Source organism: Octopus bimaculoides, chromosome 4 (genome assembly GCF_001194135.2).
Source record: "Octopus bimaculoides isolate UCB-OBI-ISO-001 chromosome 4, ASM119413v2, whole genome shotgun sequence".
Classification (NCBI taxonomy): domain Eukaryota; kingdom Metazoa; phylum Mollusca; class Cephalopoda; order Octopoda; family Octopodidae; genus Octopus; species Octopus bimaculoides.
In genome coordinates this window covers 103,916,899-103,938,008 of record NC_068984.1, presented here as the reverse complement: position 1 = coordinate 103,938,008, position 21,110 = coordinate 103,916,899, and the positions used below count along the sequence as shown (strand labels likewise).

Below are 21,110 nucleotides of genomic sequence, written 5' to 3'. Positions count from 1 at the left end.
ATATATATATATATATATATATAATACGATGGGATATATAATATAGGGATAAATTATCCATGCGGGTACCGTAAGACCCCTCAGGTATATTCCAGGTTCCGTAACCACATCAAGTAGGGATCGCTTAGGGTGAGCAATCCCCACTGTAATTCATCTGATGGGTAAATCCGGATTCGCTTCGCTGGATCATGGATATTTTTGGGGATTTAACTCTACAACAATTGGAAGCATAATTAACGCTTGAAGAAAAATTTGAAGATGTATTAGTCTCTTTATTGTTTTGTGTATATATATATATATTGTTTGTTTTAAGTCGATTTGTTTTATTTTTAATCAAAATGTAAAGGAATCAGAAATATTCTCAAAAGGGGATCGAGTGGGCACTGCGTCATTCGCGCGCGCGCACGCACCACACACAAAAACATTACTCATCTTGTTTCTTGTTAAGTCAACAGGGTTAATTAGACCAGATCTCTAAGACTGCTTGTCCCAGAGCTCATACTCCCAGATTTATTTTCTGTTAGGTTTACTTATAAAACATGCAATTATTTTCTTATGCGTGTTGTTTGCGACAATATCATTTTCGAATAATGATCCCTTATTTCGTATTTTGAAATATTTCATATTGTTTTTAGCTTAAGACAGCCTGTAAGGAATCAAAAACAGATTGCTGAGCATTGCTTCGAGTTAAAACGACACCTAGTAATGAGATCCCCAAACATCTTGATGTTTTGAGATTTCATTTTGGTGTAATTTATAATAAATACAGACGAGGGTATATTCTACTAAATCATTGAATGTTAACAATTACGAGAGTGAGCTGAAAGGCTCAATGCGGCTGATTATGAAGGAGTGATGCTAGAGTTGTGAAATCTTACATGCATTAATTTCAACTATTCTTATTAATAACCGAAATATTTCTTCCCTGGCAAACTGACACCTGACTTCCAAGAAGACTTCAAAACTAACTAGTAGCGACTTCTGTTGAAAATGGATAAAATTTGGCATCATGGTGTTATCAAATACCTGCATAAAAAGGGTTTCGTTCCCAAGAACATTCATGCTGACGTGGTTGCTACATTTAAGGGATGATGCTCTAGCTTTATTAACAGTGCAAAAGTGGGTTGTTGAATTTAGAAGGGGATGGGAAAGTCTTGAAGATGACCCAAAGTCTGGACGTCCTGCAACTGCCACCACCACCAAAGAAAACATTGATCACGTTCACTACATAGTGATGGATGACAGGTGATTGACTATAAATCAAATGCCAATGCTATTAGCATATCCTCTGAGAGAGCAGAGAATATTCTGCACAATGAGCTTAGCATAATGAAGGTTTCTGTTTAGTGGGTGCCATTTATAACTCCTGATCAAAAAGCACACCAGGCTGATCACATTACAGAAAAATCTGACATTGTTTGAGGCAGATCCAGCTGATTTCCTTGAAGGTTTCCTAACTCAGGATGAGTGTTGGCTTCATTACTGAGCCAGAGACAATCTATGCAGTGGAAACATCTCTCCTCATCTGGTCTGAAGAAGGCGAATGATATTTCATCTGTAGGTGCAAAAGGCATTGTGTTTATTGACTATCTTCAAAAGGACCACACCATCAATGGAGAGTACTATACCAACTTGCAACTTGTTGAGGCAGTTATAAAAGGCTATAAAGAACAAACATCTTAGAAAACTGACAAAAGGGGTCTTGTTTCATCAGGACAATACTCCAGCACACAAGTCCTTGGTTTCAATGGCTGCTGTGCATGACTGGCTGATCACTCTCCCTATTCTCTTGATTTCGTCTCATCTGACTATCATCTGTTCCCCAACATGAAAAACACTTGACTGGGAACCAGTATCGCAGTGATGATGATGTAATATCTGCTATTGATGCCTTTTTTGACCAACAGTATGAAAGCTTCTTCAGCAATGGAATCCAAGCACTGCAACACTGATGGAAGAAAGGTATGGGTTACAAGGAGGGCTTTGTTGAAAAGTATACCACATTTGGTTACATTCCATGAGAGTATCTTGGTCAGGCTATGAACTTTTCAGCTGACCCTCATGTAGCTGAAAATAATGATGTTTCTGCCAATTAACGAGCCACTAAGTTTTGCACCTTCCAGGACTGTAGTCAAATGTAATTGCATATTTGAGGTTCAAAGAGTGAACTTCTACATCAGGAGTATTCAATCTTTGTTCTAGAATTTGATGGAATTCTGTGAGAGACTAAATGAGGGAAATATTTGCTGATTCAGCCACAGTATGTTGCAACCAAACTGGCAGTAGCATTATCAACTGTTTTATTTCAATTCTATATTTAAGAGATGAGGAACTATGTACATTATTTACATTTGATGGATATTTGTCCTCATCTTGTTGTTAACACATCATTTCGGCTGATATACCCTCCAGCCTTCATCAGGTGTTTTGGGGAAATTTTGAACCTGGGTTCTCATTCCTAAGGTATTTTTCAATGTTATTATTATTATTATTATTATCATTCAGGTCACTGCCTAGAATCAAACTTGGAATCTTGGGGTTAGTAGCCCACGCTCTTAACCACTATGCCATATGCCCATGGGCATATGGCGTAGGAATGAAAACCCAGGTTTGAAATTTCCCCAAGACACCTGATGAAGGCTGGAGAGTATATCAGCCAAAACGTTGTGTTAACAACAAACAAGATGAGGACAAATATCCGTCAAATGTAAATAATGTTTTACTGCAAGTTTATATTTTTAAATATATAAATATGAAATGCAGTTGATAATTAATGCTGCTAGTCATCAAGGTGATAATGTTATTTTGATTGATCTTAGCTAAGTATGTGACAATTATGTAACTTTGTATTTTCAGCACCTCATTGATTATCCTGAAAGACTTACATCCTTCACTGCTTTTATTGTTTTACATACCATCTCCCTCTCATAATCATTTCTGCAACTGTCCCCTTTGTCTTTTAAAATTAGCTCTCGTTTGTTTCATTTATCTGTTTCCTGTATGACCATTATTATAATCTACAAGATCTGGAATGGTATTTGTTATAGAACAACTGTATTAATAGCTGCATTCATCATATCAGATTAATGTATATAAAATGTATAATGTAAAAATGTATATCAAAAACCTTCTCTTAAACATTTTTTTCAAAAAATTTTTACTTCAGATAGAAACTATTAATCCTGATGTGATAGCATTCCAGGAAGTTCGAATGGATTCTAGCAGTGTTAGAAGTCAGTTGTTGGAGCTGCAAGAGAAACTTGCAGACTTCAATTGGATGGTTGTTCAACCTGCAAATGATGTACAGAAACCCAGGCACACCTATTGGAATGGATGGGAACGAGAAGGTTATTATGAGTTTTGTGACAAAATAACAATATAGTTGTAGGGTTTGAAGATGAGTACAAGTTTGTTGGGTCATTATAATATTTGTACACAGGCACACACACACACACACACTCTCCCTTTCTATTTCTATCTCACACACACACTGACATGCTCACAGAGATAGAGTATTTTTATCCATATATCTATCTGTATTCATATCTTACTTAGATCAGAAATTATTTTAAAATATTGAGACTATTTTCTAAAATATCTTGTGAGTTAGTTTGGCCTCTTCAACTTGAGTTCACTTGTTTTTCTTTTCTTTTTTCTTTTTATGATTAATCGTGGGTAAATGTGTTCTTTCTGAAAGTTAAAATAGAGCACAAACAGTTTTGCAAAAAACATAATTGTATTGGCAAACAGTGGCATTTATTTTCATTAAGTATTTGAAATTATTCTTAATTATTGTTTCTTAATTGCTAAATTCTACTACTGTTATAATCCCTGTCTTAAAAAAAAATATATATATATTTAGATTAGTAAGAGATTCACCCTTTTGATACCAGCCTGTCTGAGACCACCCTTGTTCTAAGACACAAATTTCCTGTTTTAAAGTGATCTAAATGAAAACCTTGCATCAAAATTTCATGCTATTTATGTTCCAAATTCCAGCAAAATGATGAGTTATTTTAAAAATTAAGTGAAGCAAAGGTAGCATATTTCAACAGAAATCTAATAACAAAAGGGTTCATATATTTCTTTATTTCTGCACTTAAAAAAAAAATTTATGTAACATCTTTCAATTTTTATTTCTATTGACAGGCATTGGTATTCTTAGCAAGCTTCCAATACTTAAATCAACAACAATCAGTATTCCCTACATGAGTGGCCCCGATACAAATCAAAGGATTGCTCTTCATGCTATGATAGGTTATAGTGAAGACTCAGCTATACATGTTCTGACTGTACATTTTTCATACGACAGACAGCAACAGTGTAACAATGCAGCCAGAATATTGCATTACATCTCAGGTTAGTTTGCAAATCTTTTTATATTTTCTTCACAAAACTATTTGAACAAGCTAAGTTGATAATTTCTGATATGTAAATTGACACTTTATATTATTTCTAACTGTAGAAATCATCATCATTATTTTAATATTCCCATGCTTACATCAGTTGGACAAAAATACATTGGATTATATAGTCCTGGATATACTATGCCTGAATAAAAACCTCAGTGTTCTCAACTGGAAAACTTTTGATGTTATATAGTCTTATATATGTATTAATCTGGTAAAAAAGATGGGATGATCTTGGCTAGAATATGCATGTTATGTCTACCCAGTCTCAGTCAGGGTTGATTTGGAATTTAACAAAATCATGAAATTGTTCCTATTGCTATTGTTGTTGGCATTCCGTCGCTTACGACGTCGAGGGTTCCAGTTGATCCGATCAACGGAACAGCCTGCTCGTGAAATTAACATGCAAGTGGCTGAGCACTCCACAGACACGTGTACCCTTAACGTAGTTCTCGTGGATATTCAGCGTGACACAGTGTGACAAGGCTGACCCTTTGAATTACAGGCACAACAGAAACAAGAAGTAAGAGTGAGAGAAAGTTGTGGTGAAAGAGTACAGCAGGGTTCACCACCATACCCTGCCGGAGCCTCGTGGAGCTTTTAGGTGTTTTCGCTCAATAAACACTCACAACGCCCGGTCTGGGAATCAAAACCGCGAGTCCGCTGCCCTAACCACTGGGCCATTGCGCCTCCACTCCTATTACTGTATAACAACCTTAATTAGCACATCAGTGTAAAAAGTCTAATTAAACAATATTGTGTATCATTTCCTGCTTTTATAAAAATATACTGTTATTTGAATTTTTTTTTCTAATTATCATCATTAATTTCACATCTATTCCATGTTCTTTTACTTGTTTCAGTCACTTGAGTGTGGTCATGCTGGAGTACTGTCTTTAGTCAAACAAATTGACCCCAAGATTTATTCTTTTGTAAGCCTAGTACTTATTCTATTGATCTCTTGCCGAACTGCAAGTTTTCGGGGACGTAAACACACCAACATACATATGATGGGCTTCTTTCAGTTTCCGTCTACCAAATCCACTCACAAGGCTTTGGTTGGCCTGAGGATATAGTAGACAACACTGGCCACACAACTTACTAGAAATAGCAATCAAATCTTCCTTATATCATACTCTTAAAAATGGCTTGACAAAAAAATGGTGGGTTAATGGTTGCACTTCATTTCATCATAAGTCTATTTGACCAGGACTGGACTCCAGTATATTTCATCAGGGTTAACTTCAAAGATTATACTCAACTTTCTCACAGCTAGTTAGGATCCCTAACAATAAATTTTGCTCATTTTTATCTTTCATTGAATCTACAAAAAACCATTATATGGAAGCTTCGATAATTAAACAATACCTAATGTGTGATTTCTGTTCTGAAATAAGGTGGAGTAACAAAAATGGTAGAGTTCTAACTAAATGTCTTGTAGAAGTTTTGCTCTTGGATGTTCTGAGTTCAAGAATTGAGGTTGACTTTGCCATCTGTCAAATTTGGTCCTCTACTGCAGTTAGTTAAACCAACATATGTATCCCCTATCCTTGTGTGCACAGTAAGAACAAAAAACAAAAAAATATCAGTAATTTTTTGAAATAGGTGTAGATTGCAAGAATGGAATTTTGCCTGTCTATCAATTTAATACTCTGTAATTTATATTTATCGTGTTTTGTATACCAACAGAAAAAGAACTTGAAAATGTAGTACTTCTTGGTGACTTTAACACCTATCAAGACTTTGAATGGCCATTGGAAGTGTTTACAGATACAGAAATTCGGCCAGAAAATTCCTGTTTTGATATGGTTAGAGCTGATGCCAAAGGACCAAATACTATCCTTGCTGATGTTTGGAGTGTTCATGCAGCAGATAAATTGTCAGGATTTACTTTTAGTAATATGGTAAGAAACAATTTCATCTGTGTAGAAATAATACTGTTGTAGTCTCTATTTTGTATTCAAATATAAGAAAGAAACATTGATGTAAAGTGATAATGTGATGACTGAGAGAAAAAAAAATGCTGCTACAATATTAAATATTCTGGTTATTAAATTGTTGATTTTACAGGTTTTAATTTTGAAAAACTCACCTTAACATGTCTTCCACTTGTATATCAAAGTAAATTTTCTTTCCATCTCTCTACATCCTTAATCCTTGTGTCAAGTTATGGTGGGTTTGTAAATATGAATTACTTTGGGAAGGTGTAACAGCTGCTATCTGTTTATAAATCATCATTGATTTAACATTCATTTTTCCATGGGTTGAACAGAATTCCTTACAGAAGATTTTCTACATTTGGATGCCCTTCTTGTTACCAACCACTGCCTGTTTCCAAGCAAAGTAATATTTTCCTCATGGCTGAACGTGTTTCCATGGCAGATTGGACACAAATGATACTGCTTATTTGATGGCAACATATTTATAGCTATCATGCAATGTCAAGGCAAGGAGACACATGCACACAGATGTGTGTGTATGTATATATATATATATATGACAGGCTTATTTTGGTTTTGTCTATCAAATCTACTCAAGACTTTGGTTGGCCTTGTGCTATAGCAGAAGGCACCTGCCCAGAAAGCTACATGGTTGGGAAACAAACTTTTTAATCACACAGCTATGCTTCATGCTTACATTTGTCCACCTGTATATTTTCTTTTTGTACATGTAGAACTACATTTTCCAACTGAAAACAGTAGACTGTTGTTTCTAGCAAGTACAGAGACTGCAAAATCTGTCCATTGTTTACCTTAGTTGTTATAGTCTCAGATCAGTCATAATTGAACAAAAAAACTAAGATGAAACGTATTACATTTGTGGCAATTCTGTTTGTATATCGGGTAGTATGTAATTATCTTTTCAATATAACTATATGAATCAATATAACTATAATGTTCAATATAACCTTCAGATAGCAATCTGCGATATTTGGTTGAGTAGGTTGAGCAACCATGTGTTATCATCATCATCATTATTTAACGTCCACTTTCCATGCTGGCATGGGTTGAATGGTTTGACTGAAGACTGGCAAGCTAGAAGGCTGTACCAGGCTCCAATCTGATCTGGCATGGTTTCTACAGCTGGATGCCCTTCTTAACGCCAACCACTCCAAGAGTGTAGTGGGTGCTTTTTACATGCCACCAGCATGAGGGCAAGTCAGGCGGTACTGGCATTGACCATGCTTGAATGGTGCTTTTTACACGCCACCAATTTGCAGGTATGAGTGTGGTTGAGAAATTTACTTTGAAATATGTGGTTTCAACTTCAGTTATACTGTGCTGCACCATGGCAGGTGTCTTCTATTATAGTATCAGTTTGAGTAAGCCTTGTGAATGGATTTGGTAGAAAGAAACTGAAAGAAGCTTGCTGTGTGTGTATATATATATATGTTCATACATACAGGGTGGGCCAAAATTAGCGCCCCAACTTGAGTTTTTGAAAATCCAACGATTTCATAGGTGCTGATCAAGGAAGTTTCTTATATATTTGTCATAATGAGGAGGTGTTCCATCTTGTACAAAGACTTTGGAATGACGGTATCAAAAAATACAGCCAGATGATGTTTCCACACAGCAGCAGGTAACAATCATCATTCATCGTCTCTTTTTGAATAGGGAATGCACAAATTCTTGAAGACAATATTGCCACCTAAATGACAAGAGAAGGTGAATTGATGTGCTTTTCCCAAACAACTTCAGGGTCATCTTCTGAATAATAGAAGCAGTTATGGCAGTTGATGTGACAGGAAACATCAGAGAAAATTAGTTGATCAAAAAATCTGGAATCTCTGGCTTCTGCTAGCATTATCTCACAAAATTCGACACATTGAATAATCAATGACATATAAAAATAATAACAGCATGCATCAAGAAACTACAGAACAGAATTGGGACACAAAGTTGTGGCACTAATTTTGGCCCACCCTCATCTTTACATCAGGCAATAATTGTAAACAAGTGTCAGTTATACAAGCAGTATTGTTTGTCTCTTATCTTCCATAAATTTGATCACAGGCAAAAAAAATATGATCTTGACTGGAATCAAGTGGGAGTTAGCAACATGAAAGGCATCTGACCTATGCAAGGATGGAAATGTGGATGTTAAAAAAAGATATTACATGAAAGAATTATATTTTTCAAAAGTAATTAAATGATGTTCGAGATGTTTTATTCTACTAATCTCATTTTAAGAGATTAAAGGTTTTTCTAGGCCAAATATAATCTCTAAAGATGAGGTTGATAGTACAAAAAATAATGTCAATTCATTTTGTTTCTGTATATTTTCAGCCAACTCCTGGTTATGAAAGTCGTCCCGATAGAATACTTGTTTCAAAGAGTTTCAAGATTTTATCATGCAATCTTCATGGCAATGGTAATTTTTATAAAAAGAAATACAAGACACTAATATTTTGGCATCGATTTCAGAGAGTAATTAAAAGTGCATATGAAGCTTTTCAAGGTGTCTCTGGCTACAGTTGTACACAGGATTGTGGCCCACATGGTTCTTGCCGCTGTGGAGTATGCGTTAACATTGGCAATCAGAAAGATTGCCTCCTAATAGACTGCTCAGAATGCAATTCCTTCATGTTTTTACTTTTTATTTTATTGACTCTGTTTGCTTGTTTATTAACATCAGGTACTGTACTGGCCCTCATATTATTTCTCTTTAGTCGAATATCGGTAAGAACATTTCACTGTCTCTACAGTGTAAAATTATATTTCAACACAAGAGCATATTCAAGGTTACGGATACTCTACAGGTTTTTTCCATTTATAAAAGCACCGTTGCCTTTTCTTTTAGTTTGCATCGTTACAAATCTTGTTTTTTACACGGTAATTACCTTCATTTTCTCAGGTACTTTGCAAACTATTTTTCGTGTCATGGCTGAAGAGTTTTATCCTTCAGACCACTTAATGATATCATCCCAGTTATGGATACCAAACAAGGAGTCTTAGTTACTCCCATGTGTGTGTGTTGCTTTCACATTTCATTTGAAAAGTAATAAAAAAAAATCCTCATGGCTGTAAGGTTAAGTTCACTTTACAAACCACAGGATTCCCTGTTTGATCCAAATGTGTAACTTTCTTGGGCAAATAACATCCACCATAATTTCAGCTTGCCTAATACCTTGCTCATGGAATTCATGGAAGCCTATTGAAATATAATATACACACATAGACGAATAAAAACGAGGTCTTTTTCACTTGAACTCAGTGTATATGTATTTATCTATACACACAGGGGAGTAGAAATAAGGGTTACACCCTAAAACCTCATCACCACTACTTTTACTTCTTAGCTCCACCTTTCTCTTCTAAAATGCAAATAACCATGTAGCTCCTCTACAGCAAGAAACCTGCTCTGCTCTTGCTCCTCATCTCCTAGCATAAAGTGGCTGTTCATAGGGTTCATAAGTGTTGCAAGTTGCATGGCAGCCTCGTTAGCATTGATGGCACCAAAAAAAAAAAAAAAAAAAAAAAAAAAAAAAGCACCCAGTATGTGCTAATGTTAGGAAAGGCCTCCAGACATAGAAATCATGCCAAAGCAGATACAATGGAGCATAACTCAGCCCTTAGGCCCATCAAATCCTGTTAAATCATTTAACCCATGCCAGTATGGAACATGGATGATAACACAGATACACACAATCTATTTGCTAATGTAAAACTTTGGTGAGAAAAACAAACCAGTGCTGCTGAATATAGATATCTGGTGGTATTTATTCCATACTGAGTTGCAGGCAATTCCTTGCTATCAGAAACACAGCGACCTAATGATAGGTTCAGTTGGAAAACCATAACCAACTATGCTATTGCAATATAAAATAAAATTTGTGAAGATTAAGTTACTTGCCTCCCTGTATATGTATTACGTTCACATGAAATCGAAAAATAACAAGAATATTCATACATGAAGGGTGTGGGGATTTTAGTCAGCTCCATGTTTATGTGTGTATATATTGATTTTATATTTTATTTGAATTTAAAAAAAGTAAAACCCTTATAGAAAGTATGAATTTTTTTTAAGCATAGATGAAGAAAAAAATAAAATTTAATCATGTTAACAGTGTATAGTTGAAACATTGTAATACAGTTTGCTGTCAATGGCATATTTATTAAATAAAAAATATTAACAATTATATTTTCCTTCAGAGACAAAGATTGAACTTACACTTAATCCAAAGAAATTTATTGGTGGTGATTGAGGTTTCCTTGGTGAATTGGACAAAATGCCACTTAGTACATTAATTTTTCTTTCCTTTTACATTTTTAGTTCAAAATGCTAACTTTCCCCTTTATCCCACCAGGATCAAATAAATTGACTATACCCTACCACCATGGAAAAATGAGCTTATCCTTAGTCAAGGTATATATGAATATCCTCATGTCAGAAAATATACTGAAATAAGAATATTTTGACAAAGAAATATGGCCAAGATGACAGATGCTTCATGAAAGCAAAAATTACAAGTGGCAGATGCAAAAAGGGCCCAAAAAAAAAAAAAAAAAGAAGCTTTATAGGAGACCCAAGCTTTTTTTTTTTTAAATAACACTGGAAAAATTTGTGAAATTTGGAATGTATTACCAAAAGCTACTGGAAAATAGAGTATTCCTGACTTTAAATCCACTTTTAATTTTCAATACTCAAAGCTTAACAGGCTTGAATAACTCAACAATACCCTAAGACCACTTGCAACTATAAAACTGAGCAATAACTACACAGTAGTAACCCATCACCTCTTCAAGTAAGCTACAATAAGAAACAAAATATTCAAGGTTTACCAGTGCTGTCCATAAGTAAGGCACATAAAACTCTGACTCCATCCAATTGTGTACCATAGAGAATTGGTATAACTTACTATAGCAAGAAGCTATGTTGGTGAGTTCAAATCATTCTATGAGTGCTTTCAGTTCCCATCTGCGAAATCCACTCACAAGTGGCCCAGGGCCATAATACAAGACACTTGCCCAAAGTGTCACACGGTGGGACTGAACCTGAAAAACATGTGGCTGGGAAGCAAATTTCTTACCACAAAGCCATGCTTGTGCTTATTAAAATGGTTGTTCTCAAGACAGATAATGTGAAATTTATATGAGAAGACTATAGAAAGAGTTCTATGAAATCAACCAGTGGATATTGATTAAATCATGTCGGAAACGAAATAAGAGCAAGACATTCTCACTAATGTAAGCCATCCGAGTATATTCATTTGTTTTTATGCTAACATGGTTAAATGGCCGTATTATTGAAGCTCTGTTTTGCAGCCAGACAGCCTTCATGTTGCTAACTCAAACTTTGTTTTTCAGGTAAGGGATTTCCTATTTTACATGTTTTTGAAGTGCAAAGTCAGCAGACTTGTTGACAGAAAATCACGTCACTGCTTGTGGCTCAGCTGTGATGTCATTTTCAGAGAAACACAACTGTAAATACATACATGATCACATATATATATGTGCATGTGTAAATGGATGCACTCAGTGCACAAATTTACTGTTTTGGTTGCAGCGCTTATTAGTAATCATGTTAAACTTTCTCCACGAGAGGGGAGCATCAATATGCTCCAACTGATTTGTGAACAAACTTTACATGGGAATCTAAATAGTATCGAAGGAGATAATTCTTTCAAGCACGTAATTTAAAAAAAATTTTTCTAATGTGCTCTAATATTTGGCAGAAAGATTTAGTTGATAAAATCGACCTCAGAACTTGACGGATATTTTATTTCATCGACTGCTGAAAAGATGAATGGTAAAGTTGACAATGATAGGATTTGAACTCTAAGCATAAAGAATCGGAACAACCTCAAGGTTTAAATGACTCTACTAATCCAAAACACAAAAATTGCATTTAAAAAGTAAAGAGTTTATTGTACCACTGTCTTCTATAATTGTTGGAGAATGGCCATATTATAGAAAATAAATGCAGTTACCCATTGCTGAAATTAGGCGATTTGAGTTCCTGCAAGGGAATTTCATCTTAAAGCTAAAATAAGGATCAATTTTAATATTTGGAATGCAGTGAAGAAAATCTAAACAACAATTTTCAGTTTTATATATGGTGCAGACATGGTTGCATAGTTAAGAAGCTTGCTTTGGAACCACCTGGTTAGGGATCAATCCTACTGCATGAACATCGTTGGTTGGTGTTTTTACTTTAGCCATAGGTCAACCAATATATTGTGAGTGAAAATGATAGACAGAAACTGAAGAAACTTATGTGTTTTTATATATATACATATATGCACACAAATACATAGATATACATGTGCAAGTAAGTGTTTCCCCTTTCTTTCATGTTCGCTGACTGTAAACTATATGTGTTCTTTGCAGTTAACTGTAAAATCATATTTGAACTTCTTGATATGTTACAGAATCTTTATACCCACCCCCATCTTGTTCAATCAAACATTATCATTTGCTTCTAATTCAATGTAGTAATGTCCAGGCTTTTCATTGTTTGACAGATCAGAGGAAATATTACTTTACTTGAAGATGGGTGAAGGTTGGCAACAAGAAGGGCATCCAGTCACTGGAAATCTTCCTCAACAAATGCTGTCTGAACTAAAGTATAGAAAAGTGGATGGTGATGAAGTAGATGATAAATTGTGTCACTTGAATAGATAAATGAGAAATTGCTAGTTGTTTATATTACCAACTGTGTCAACTACATCTAGGTAATACAAATGATTTGGAATTCATGCATTGTTACATAAGGCCACAAATTTGTAGAGAAAGAGTATAGTCAGCGAAATCAACCACTGAAGGTAATTGTATCAGGCAAATTTATGAACCCAAAAGTTTGATAGAATGTAACTAAATATCACAATCCTGGTAATACAGTTTCTGTCATTCTCACCACAAAAATATTTTGAAGTCTATTAGAGCAACACAAATGATTTGTTCTTACCATCCACCACTGACAATAATAATAATTTAACAATGTCATCATTGCATTTGCATAAATTGAGGCCAACTGAAATGAATTTGTTGAGCAAAGTCAATTAGTGACAAATTGCAGTTATATCAAAACCACCTCAATAAATTAATGTCAAAGTTTTAACATTAAAAAAGTACTCTATATGCAGGAGTCAGTCTATGTATCACTACAGTGGAAAGTGAAAAGGAATAGTTTTAATATTCCAATACTTTATTTCATTCCTTGTTCTAAGGTATGTAGATAGAAACAGCACTCCCTACAGAGATTAACATCCCATATTACCTGGTACCTATCCCCAACTGTTGGATAAAATTACGTAATGTATTGTGCACAGAAGTAAGAGACTTGATTTCATAATCAAAGTGCAGCCAATTTTAATACCTCATAGTTTAGCTCCTGCTTTTCTTAAATATGTATAACAGGTTATGAAGGACAGCCACAGGTATCCACAACTGCAGAATCAGTTAAATGTCAGCATGGATGAATAAATCACTTTTTCCTCAATGATGGAAAGTAAAATTCATTTTCAACATGATGATAATGATAATGATGCATCAAATGAAAGTTAAAAGAAGTAAAAACAACAAACCCTGAGCAAGATGGTAAAATGGTCAACTGACAGTCTAAATGGCTTAAAACATTTTTATTTTGTTTCTTGTACTGTGGAATTGTTGTATTTTACAACAAAAATTGCATCCTTCTCAGGTCAATAAATTAATAGCAGGAATGATTATATTGTTCCCCTTGAAATTTGTAATTTAGTTCCAATTTAAGAAATTATTGTCCACTGCATTTCATTGGCCAAATAGAGCTGACCATGTGAAAAGCTGCTCCTTTTGAATACATTTTCTTCAGAAGATTCTTGACTTTTCTCTAACTTCATGTCTATGTATGGCTCTGTTTCACTTTAAAAGATAATTCTAAATTCACACAACTTTTCTATAATAATAATAACCAAATAGTTTCATGAAAATTAGAAGAGTTTCTATATGAAATTTTACATCTAATTATTTTCTCCAAAATAATTACATTTATATCAGTTTGTTATTAGCATAACAGTTAAAAATACTATTGTTTTTAAAACTAAAAAAAAAATATCTCTTTTCAATACGAAAGGTAACCAATACTCTTTGTTTAGTTATTTAAACTAAAATTGAAATGACCATGGAAATATATCTTTGTGGGCAATTTTTATACCTTGATATGATTTAAACATCAATAAAACATGATAAACAGGATCTTGTTCCTAAACCCTTACACTCTAAAACTTTATTCTTGATTAAAATTCGCAAAAAACTTAGATTAAAAACTGGACAGTTCCCTATTTCTTTGCTAAACAGCCTATCTCCACATTTTCCTATTCAAACACCCATTAGATTTCTGTAATCTTTAATCTTCCTCAGAACAGGAAAAGCACATACACATTTTATAGTATGAATTAAGGCTTTATATATTCCTCTATAATTACCAAGAAATCACTGAAATCCTGTTAATTTCCCCAATATTTCTGAAAGATAAATAATACCCAGAATCTTTTTTAAACAATCCAGTTAATATTTGTAAATAATAGGAGGCAATAGTATTCCCTTGTTTTATTTTAGAAATAGAAAGCTTAACTACTTTTATAGTTTTACCTTTACTCTCTTTTTTTTTTCCTTTCTTCCTTCTTTGCATCAAAATATCAAGATATTTGAAAATTATGGAGCTAATAAAAAAATTTTAAAATGTTCAGATATCATGGTATGAAAAACACAACTGCACAAAAATAGAATGAAATAAGGAGACACAGATTTCTCTTTTCAGATTTGAAATGGGAACACTTCATAAAATCAACTGTACACTCATTTCAAGGAACAATAAACCAAGATAAAAGCAAATAAAACCTTGCAAAATCTTTCATTCAGCTGGCTTTCTTATAAAATAATAGATATGCATTCTCATTAAGTGTCCGAGTTGACAACTCATACTGCATATCGACTTCAGTTACATTGTCATCATCAAATTTATACCACTTTCCATTACTGTCCAGACAATAGCAAATGTAGTGACCACTGCTAGTGCCACAAGAGCTTAAATGAACACACATAGCATACAAATTGTATTTGTAAGTAGGATCTAGTGTATTGCAGCTACTCTTACTAGTTGATTTTAAGTTGAACACTATGTCTTTCAAGTCCAAACCCAAAAGAGTAATATTAACAGGGGTTGTTATCTTTTTAGCATTTTTAGTCTTTGAGTCAAATGTGAAGCGCAATAGCTGAATAATAAGGCATTCTGGAAGTTGGTGAAGAAGACAACGTCGATCGATGGTCTGTTTTTCTCGTATCATTCCATCACATGCCCCTGCATAGAAACGTGGAGTTGAAGTCCGAATACTATGAGGTGTCAAGGTGTCGTCTGTTTTGTTGCTGACAATGGGAGACATATATGGAGCCATGTGAAATGCAGGAAGTGTCTGGATGTTTACACAAGGAGGGATGTATGATAGAGGAGACATTACAGAAGGAGCTGAATGGTCAACAGGATTAACTTTAGTACACCGAGAACACACTTGACCAGGAAGTTGTTCTACACTACTAAAGATGGTGAAGCAATCTTCAAGATATATATTAGATTCTGATAATGATTCTCCAAGTGGGATTGGTAAAACAGCGAATGTCTGTGGCTGAATTGATAGATGTCCTTTCCGGCTACAATTATATGCTTCTAGTAACTGACCAGTGAAAAGGTTGTCTATGATGGAAGAATTTTCATTTTTGTAAGCGTACCAATCTAGATCAGATAAATGCTGAGCCAACTCTGCATAAGCTTCGTTATCAAAGCTATTTAGCTTGTCAATCTAAAATGTAGACAGAAAAAAAAGTTAAAAGTGCAATTATTTTGAAAGTATTTTATGCATCATCAATAAAACATTGGTTTTTATACGATGTTCACAACTATTAAAGGTATTACTAATAATTTGAAGTTATGTGATTCCTTCATGTTCTAAATATCAGATAAAAGGGGTAAATAGCTCAGGAAAAAAACAAACAAGAAAACAGTTTGATACTAAAACATGAGATATATTCAAAAATAATAGCTTCCTTGTCAGTTTTTATTCTGATCAACAAGTGAGCTTAACTGAAATAAACTAGTTGTTTAATGTCAGTGACTAAAGGTTAACAGGTTTGCTATTGAACAATTAGTCAAAAGGTAATTGAGTACATGCAATTTTGCCTTGTGATCTGTTTTATTCCCAAGGAAGACACTCCTGTTGCAGCCTAAACCATATCAATACTAGTGTTTGCATACAATACCTACAACAAGTAATCTGTTCTGGTTCAGTTTATTTATTTAGCTATAGTAGTATATGAAATTTTGCATTGAATACATCTAGTAAAATTCTTTTTCCTCTAAAGCAATCTGGCCTTTGGAGGTCCACATAAGATTTTGCTTTGTTAAAATTTATGCACAATAAATTGCTTATACTTCTGCAATATACAAAATGTTTTAATTTTTTATACAATTCCTAATAATTCCTATGGAGGTCCTGTAGAGTAAAATAAGAATCAAAGGGATCCAAAGGCAAAAAATGGTTGAGAACCACTGCCCTAAAGATATAAATCTTACTGATTTTTAAAAATTTGAAGATGTGATTGCTTATTTTTAGAAGGACAATGTAGAGTAGGTGTGAGAGGCCAGATCTGGCCAGTTTAAACGCTAAATGGTTGTCTAACTGCCAGACTTTTTGCAAATTCTATACTGACTTTTCAGAAAAGCTGATGGGTTTAAAATCAAATATGAACATAATTTATATTATATCCTCCTAGACATTATACAACTATAATTCAAATAAAGAGACATTACTATAAAGAAGACCTTTCCACATACAGGCCAATTAACAATTTGTTAATTGTATAGGAATGCAAAAGTATTTCTTTATTCAATAAATTCTTTATATTTTCTTTATTTGAAGAAATGCATCCTGGTTCCAAGCACATACATAGATGGAACTATCCTATTCTTCAGTCATCAATCAACATGATTGCGGTAAAATTTTCATTCTGTAAACACTCAACCTTGCTTTACCCTAAATACTATCCACCACTAATGAACATCTCCCACCTGTCTGTTTGCAGTCACCAGGTGTTACTTAGTGATATTCTAGCTACTACTCTAAAAAAAAAAAAAAAAAATATTTCTCCAAATTACTGTGATTGGAGATATGATTTTAAAGGTGGGTGGTTGTTTTTTTCGTAAACATTTTAATAGATTATTTTATTTATTTTGTTAATATTTGTTTGTATTTCCTTTCAATTATCCTAAATATATGTCGAAGAAGCAGTGCCATGGCCAGTGAGGGTTGTCCGAGGCATGGTTATTGCTAGTTGAAAGCTATCTAAAGCTGACATCTACCTCATTATCTGCCTGAGAGTATGTACCTATGTATTTATGGTCCCTTTAAAGACCTATTTAATGGAGAACGCCACCTGGGGCAACTTTTCATTCGAAAGTGTTAAGCAAGGGGCATTTGTATGGCTTGTTAGCAATTAGCTATGAAATAGAAGATCTGACAGGGAAGGGATTAACAGAAGTTATTGCCAAGAATTATCAACTGTCTCTTACTCTGAGTTACAGACCAACTACAGGTAGTAAGATACAAAATACTTTTGCCCACAACCCAATCTATCAATTACCCATATTTTAATTTTTATTAAAATTAATTTAAATAATTATAAAGTACAAAATTTTCAATCTATACTGCTATACAATAATCATCACTGATTTCTGGAAAGCTAAACCAAATGGAGGACTTCACATAAGTGTCACTTACCATAGGAAGAAATTATCAATTAAACCATTATTGAAAATATATCAATCACTAAGCTGTCTTTTCATTAATCAACTTACACCTCAAAACTGGAGAACAATCTAGATTATTTGCCTATTCGATATAAATAAGTTTAAAACTCACACATTTATGTGAGTTTGATCTAACACATTTATGACATATATCTGATATTTAAAAAAGAAAAAAGAAAATTACAAACAGTTCCAGTAGTAAAACAAAAATGGGATTTACCTTTTCTTTGTAGGCAACTTTTAACTTTTGAATATTTTCCACATTTAATTCAGTATAAGAATCATTCTGGTTTACTGGTCTTGAATTCATCTTGCTTTCCCCATAGACTGAAAAAGAGAAATTGTAAAAATTATACCAATCTACCAAGCTTCATTTTCTAAACCATGCCAAATATTTAGACCTTCAATCCTATACATCTACCATCACAAGCAACTTTTTTTCCCTTTCATATCAATAGATGCAATGCTCCAACTTCCCATTATTTTCACTAATAAATGTTATCTCTTCTCTCAAAAACAATTACGACTGAAAATTAATCTCTTTCCAAAAGTTTCACAACATATAAAAAAATGTTATATACTCATAGGAACAGGCATTGCTGTGTGGTAAGAAGTTTGCTTCCCAACTACATGGTTCTGGGTTCAGTCCCATTGCGTGACACTATGGGCAAGTGTCTTCTACAATAGTCTAGGGCTGACCAAAGCTTTGTAAGTGCATTTGGTAGATGGAAACTGAAAGAAGCCTATTGTGCGTGTGTGTCTTTGCATATGTTTGTCCCCCACCACCACTTGACAACTGGTGTTGGTGTGTTTACATCCCTGTAACTTAAAGGTTCAATAAAAGAGACCAACAGCATAAGTACTAGGCTTTGCAAAAAGATAATCAGTACTGGGGTCAATAAGTTCAACTAGAATTTGTGAAGGCGGTGCCCCAACATGACCGCAATCTAATGACTGAAACAAGTAAAAGATAAAAGATGAGTGTTTGCCTTCAGTTGCATATTCTTGTTTATGTATGTGTGTAATGTTGAATAGTTTCTTCATGTATGTGTTTGTTTGTGTTAGACCACATATTCTTAAGAGACAAACCTAAATTAACAAGGATAATTTATATCATTTTCCTTTTAGTCAGTAGTGGATTTTTACCTTTTTCCAAGACTGTAAATGTCTAAAATCCAAGTATTTTTTTAAATGAATACGATTTCAAACATTGAAAAACTTAATGAAGCCACACCTATATCCCTAATTTCAGCAAAATCTATAAGTTTCGGAGAGGAATTTTAAAACCAAATATATAATACAAAACACAGTCTATATTCAAGAAAATTTACAAATAAATTAAATTACAATTTCAATAAAAAGTCAAACTGCTGGACAATTTGAAATAATCTATTTTTGTAAATGTTGCAGAAATTATATATATATCTGCTTCTTTATGTTTATACATGTACATGTATACATAGATGGAATATAAACTGTACATCTACCGCATACAGAAATCTCAAAAGTACTTTTAAAAAAATAGACACACCTCAATTTATATATATACACATATTTATTATACACACATTCACATACATACACACATATATACATACATATATACGTACATATATACATGCATATGCATACATATACATACATACGTATATACATACATATATAAGAGAAAAAATCATTTCCAATAAAGATTCATCATATTCATAAAATAATCAGCCAGAGCAAGTAATAGGAATATGAAAATAATAGTTGAAAAATTTCGTTATAAGTACCATAAACAACTATAAAAAATTGGAGGAAAAAAAGATGTTGAATGAAAATTAGATTTAATACAAAATTAGATTAACTACATACGCACGTTTCGAAAGACAATACAAATATGTAAGAAAAAAATTATAATAATAGTAATTATAATTAAATTTATGCATTGTCATTCGCATCAATGTGAACATCAAAAGGGTTTAATAAGATACAATAAGGGAGAATACATATGGGGTAATAGGGAAAAATCGGATATTTACAAACAAGTTGTAAAAGGAAGAAATAATAATAATAGTGAGAGAGAAGAAAAAGAAATATCAATGTGTATGCAAGTCTGTATGTGCAGTAAACTATAACATAAAAATAAAAATCTAACAGGATATGTTAAAAGAAATAGTAACAGGTCGAGACGAAGTATAAGGTAAACAAGGCCATGTGTGTATAGTAGAATATAACGCAACAGGTTCACTAGCAGAAAACAGACATAGAGAGTTTTACGCATACATAATATTGAAAAACGAAAAAAATATATATATTACAAGAGGCTTAAAGCTGACAAGCAAGACTATGTTCGAAAAAGATATGAAATTTAAGTAAAAATGTACATACAAGCAGTGAAAAAAACCAAAAAACAACTAAGAAAAGAAAAGCAACGATCTCAGAGAGGACCGGCAGGTGTATTCAAAAGAGTTCTCTTACTCAAAAATTAGCCTGGGGTAGGGGAGACAATCAAAACAGAAAAGGAACAAAAACGAATGAGAAAGTTATTGTAAATTTACAAATTTATACATACATATATATATATTTATGTATACATATAGATACATATGTATATATACATACGTATATATATATATATATTATATATACATATGTATACATACATATATAGATATATGCAAATATATACATACACACATATATATGCATACATATACATATATATAGATATATATACATATACATACATACACATATATATATACACATACATATATATAAATATATACACATGCATATAAATATATATACATACATAGATACATATACATACATATATATATATGAACATACATATGCATACATATACATAAATACATACACCACATACATGCATGTACATATACACATACATACATATATATAAATATATATATA

The 21,110-nt window shown here is 33.3% G+C and overlaps 2 protein-coding genes and 1 non-coding gene across 4 annotated transcripts in view; 2 read left to right on the top strand and 1 right to left on the bottom strand.

Annotated features, from left to right (window-relative positions):
- The window catches only part of LOC106882624 (uncharacterized), a 14,913-nt gene extending 1,919 nt beyond the window's left edge, over window positions 1-12,994 (top strand). The window contains exons 2-6 of one of the 2 annotated variants that reach the window (XM_052967335.1): window positions 3,167-3,347; window positions 4,150-4,359; window positions 6,099-6,313; window positions 8,699-8,783; window positions 12,877-12,994. In XM_052967335.1, coding sequence (XP_052823295.1) covers window positions 3,167-3,347; window positions 4,150-4,359; window positions 6,099-6,313; window positions 8,699-8,783; window positions 12,877-12,902 — 717 coding nt within the window. In that variant the 3' untranslated portion in view covers window positions 12,903-12,994. Of the gene's footprint in view, window positions 1-3,166; window positions 3,348-4,149; window positions 4,360-6,098; window positions 6,314-8,698; window positions 10,552-12,876 lie in introns of those variants that run through there. The other variant, XM_014933364.2, reaches the window with a different exon arrangement.
- Window positions 12,995-13,944: 950 nt separating this feature from the next.
- The window catches only part of LOC106868192 (uncharacterized), a 35,456-nt gene continuing 28,290 nt past the window's right edge, over window positions 13,945-21,110 (bottom strand). The window contains exons 3-4 of the mRNA XM_052967332.1: window positions 18,412-18,518; window positions 13,945-16,188 (exon numbers count right to left, since the gene is read on the bottom strand). Coding sequence (XP_052823292.1) covers window positions 15,250-16,188; window positions 18,412-18,518 — 1,046 coding nt within the window. The 3' untranslated portion in view covers window positions 13,945-15,249. The remainder of the gene's footprint in view (window positions 16,189-18,411; window positions 18,519-21,110) is intronic.
- On the top strand, window positions 17,655-17,795 carry LOC128247701 (U4 spliceosomal RNA). Its single transcript, XR_008264070.1, has one exon. It is a non-coding gene; the product is annotated as a U4 spliceosomal RNA (small nuclear RNA).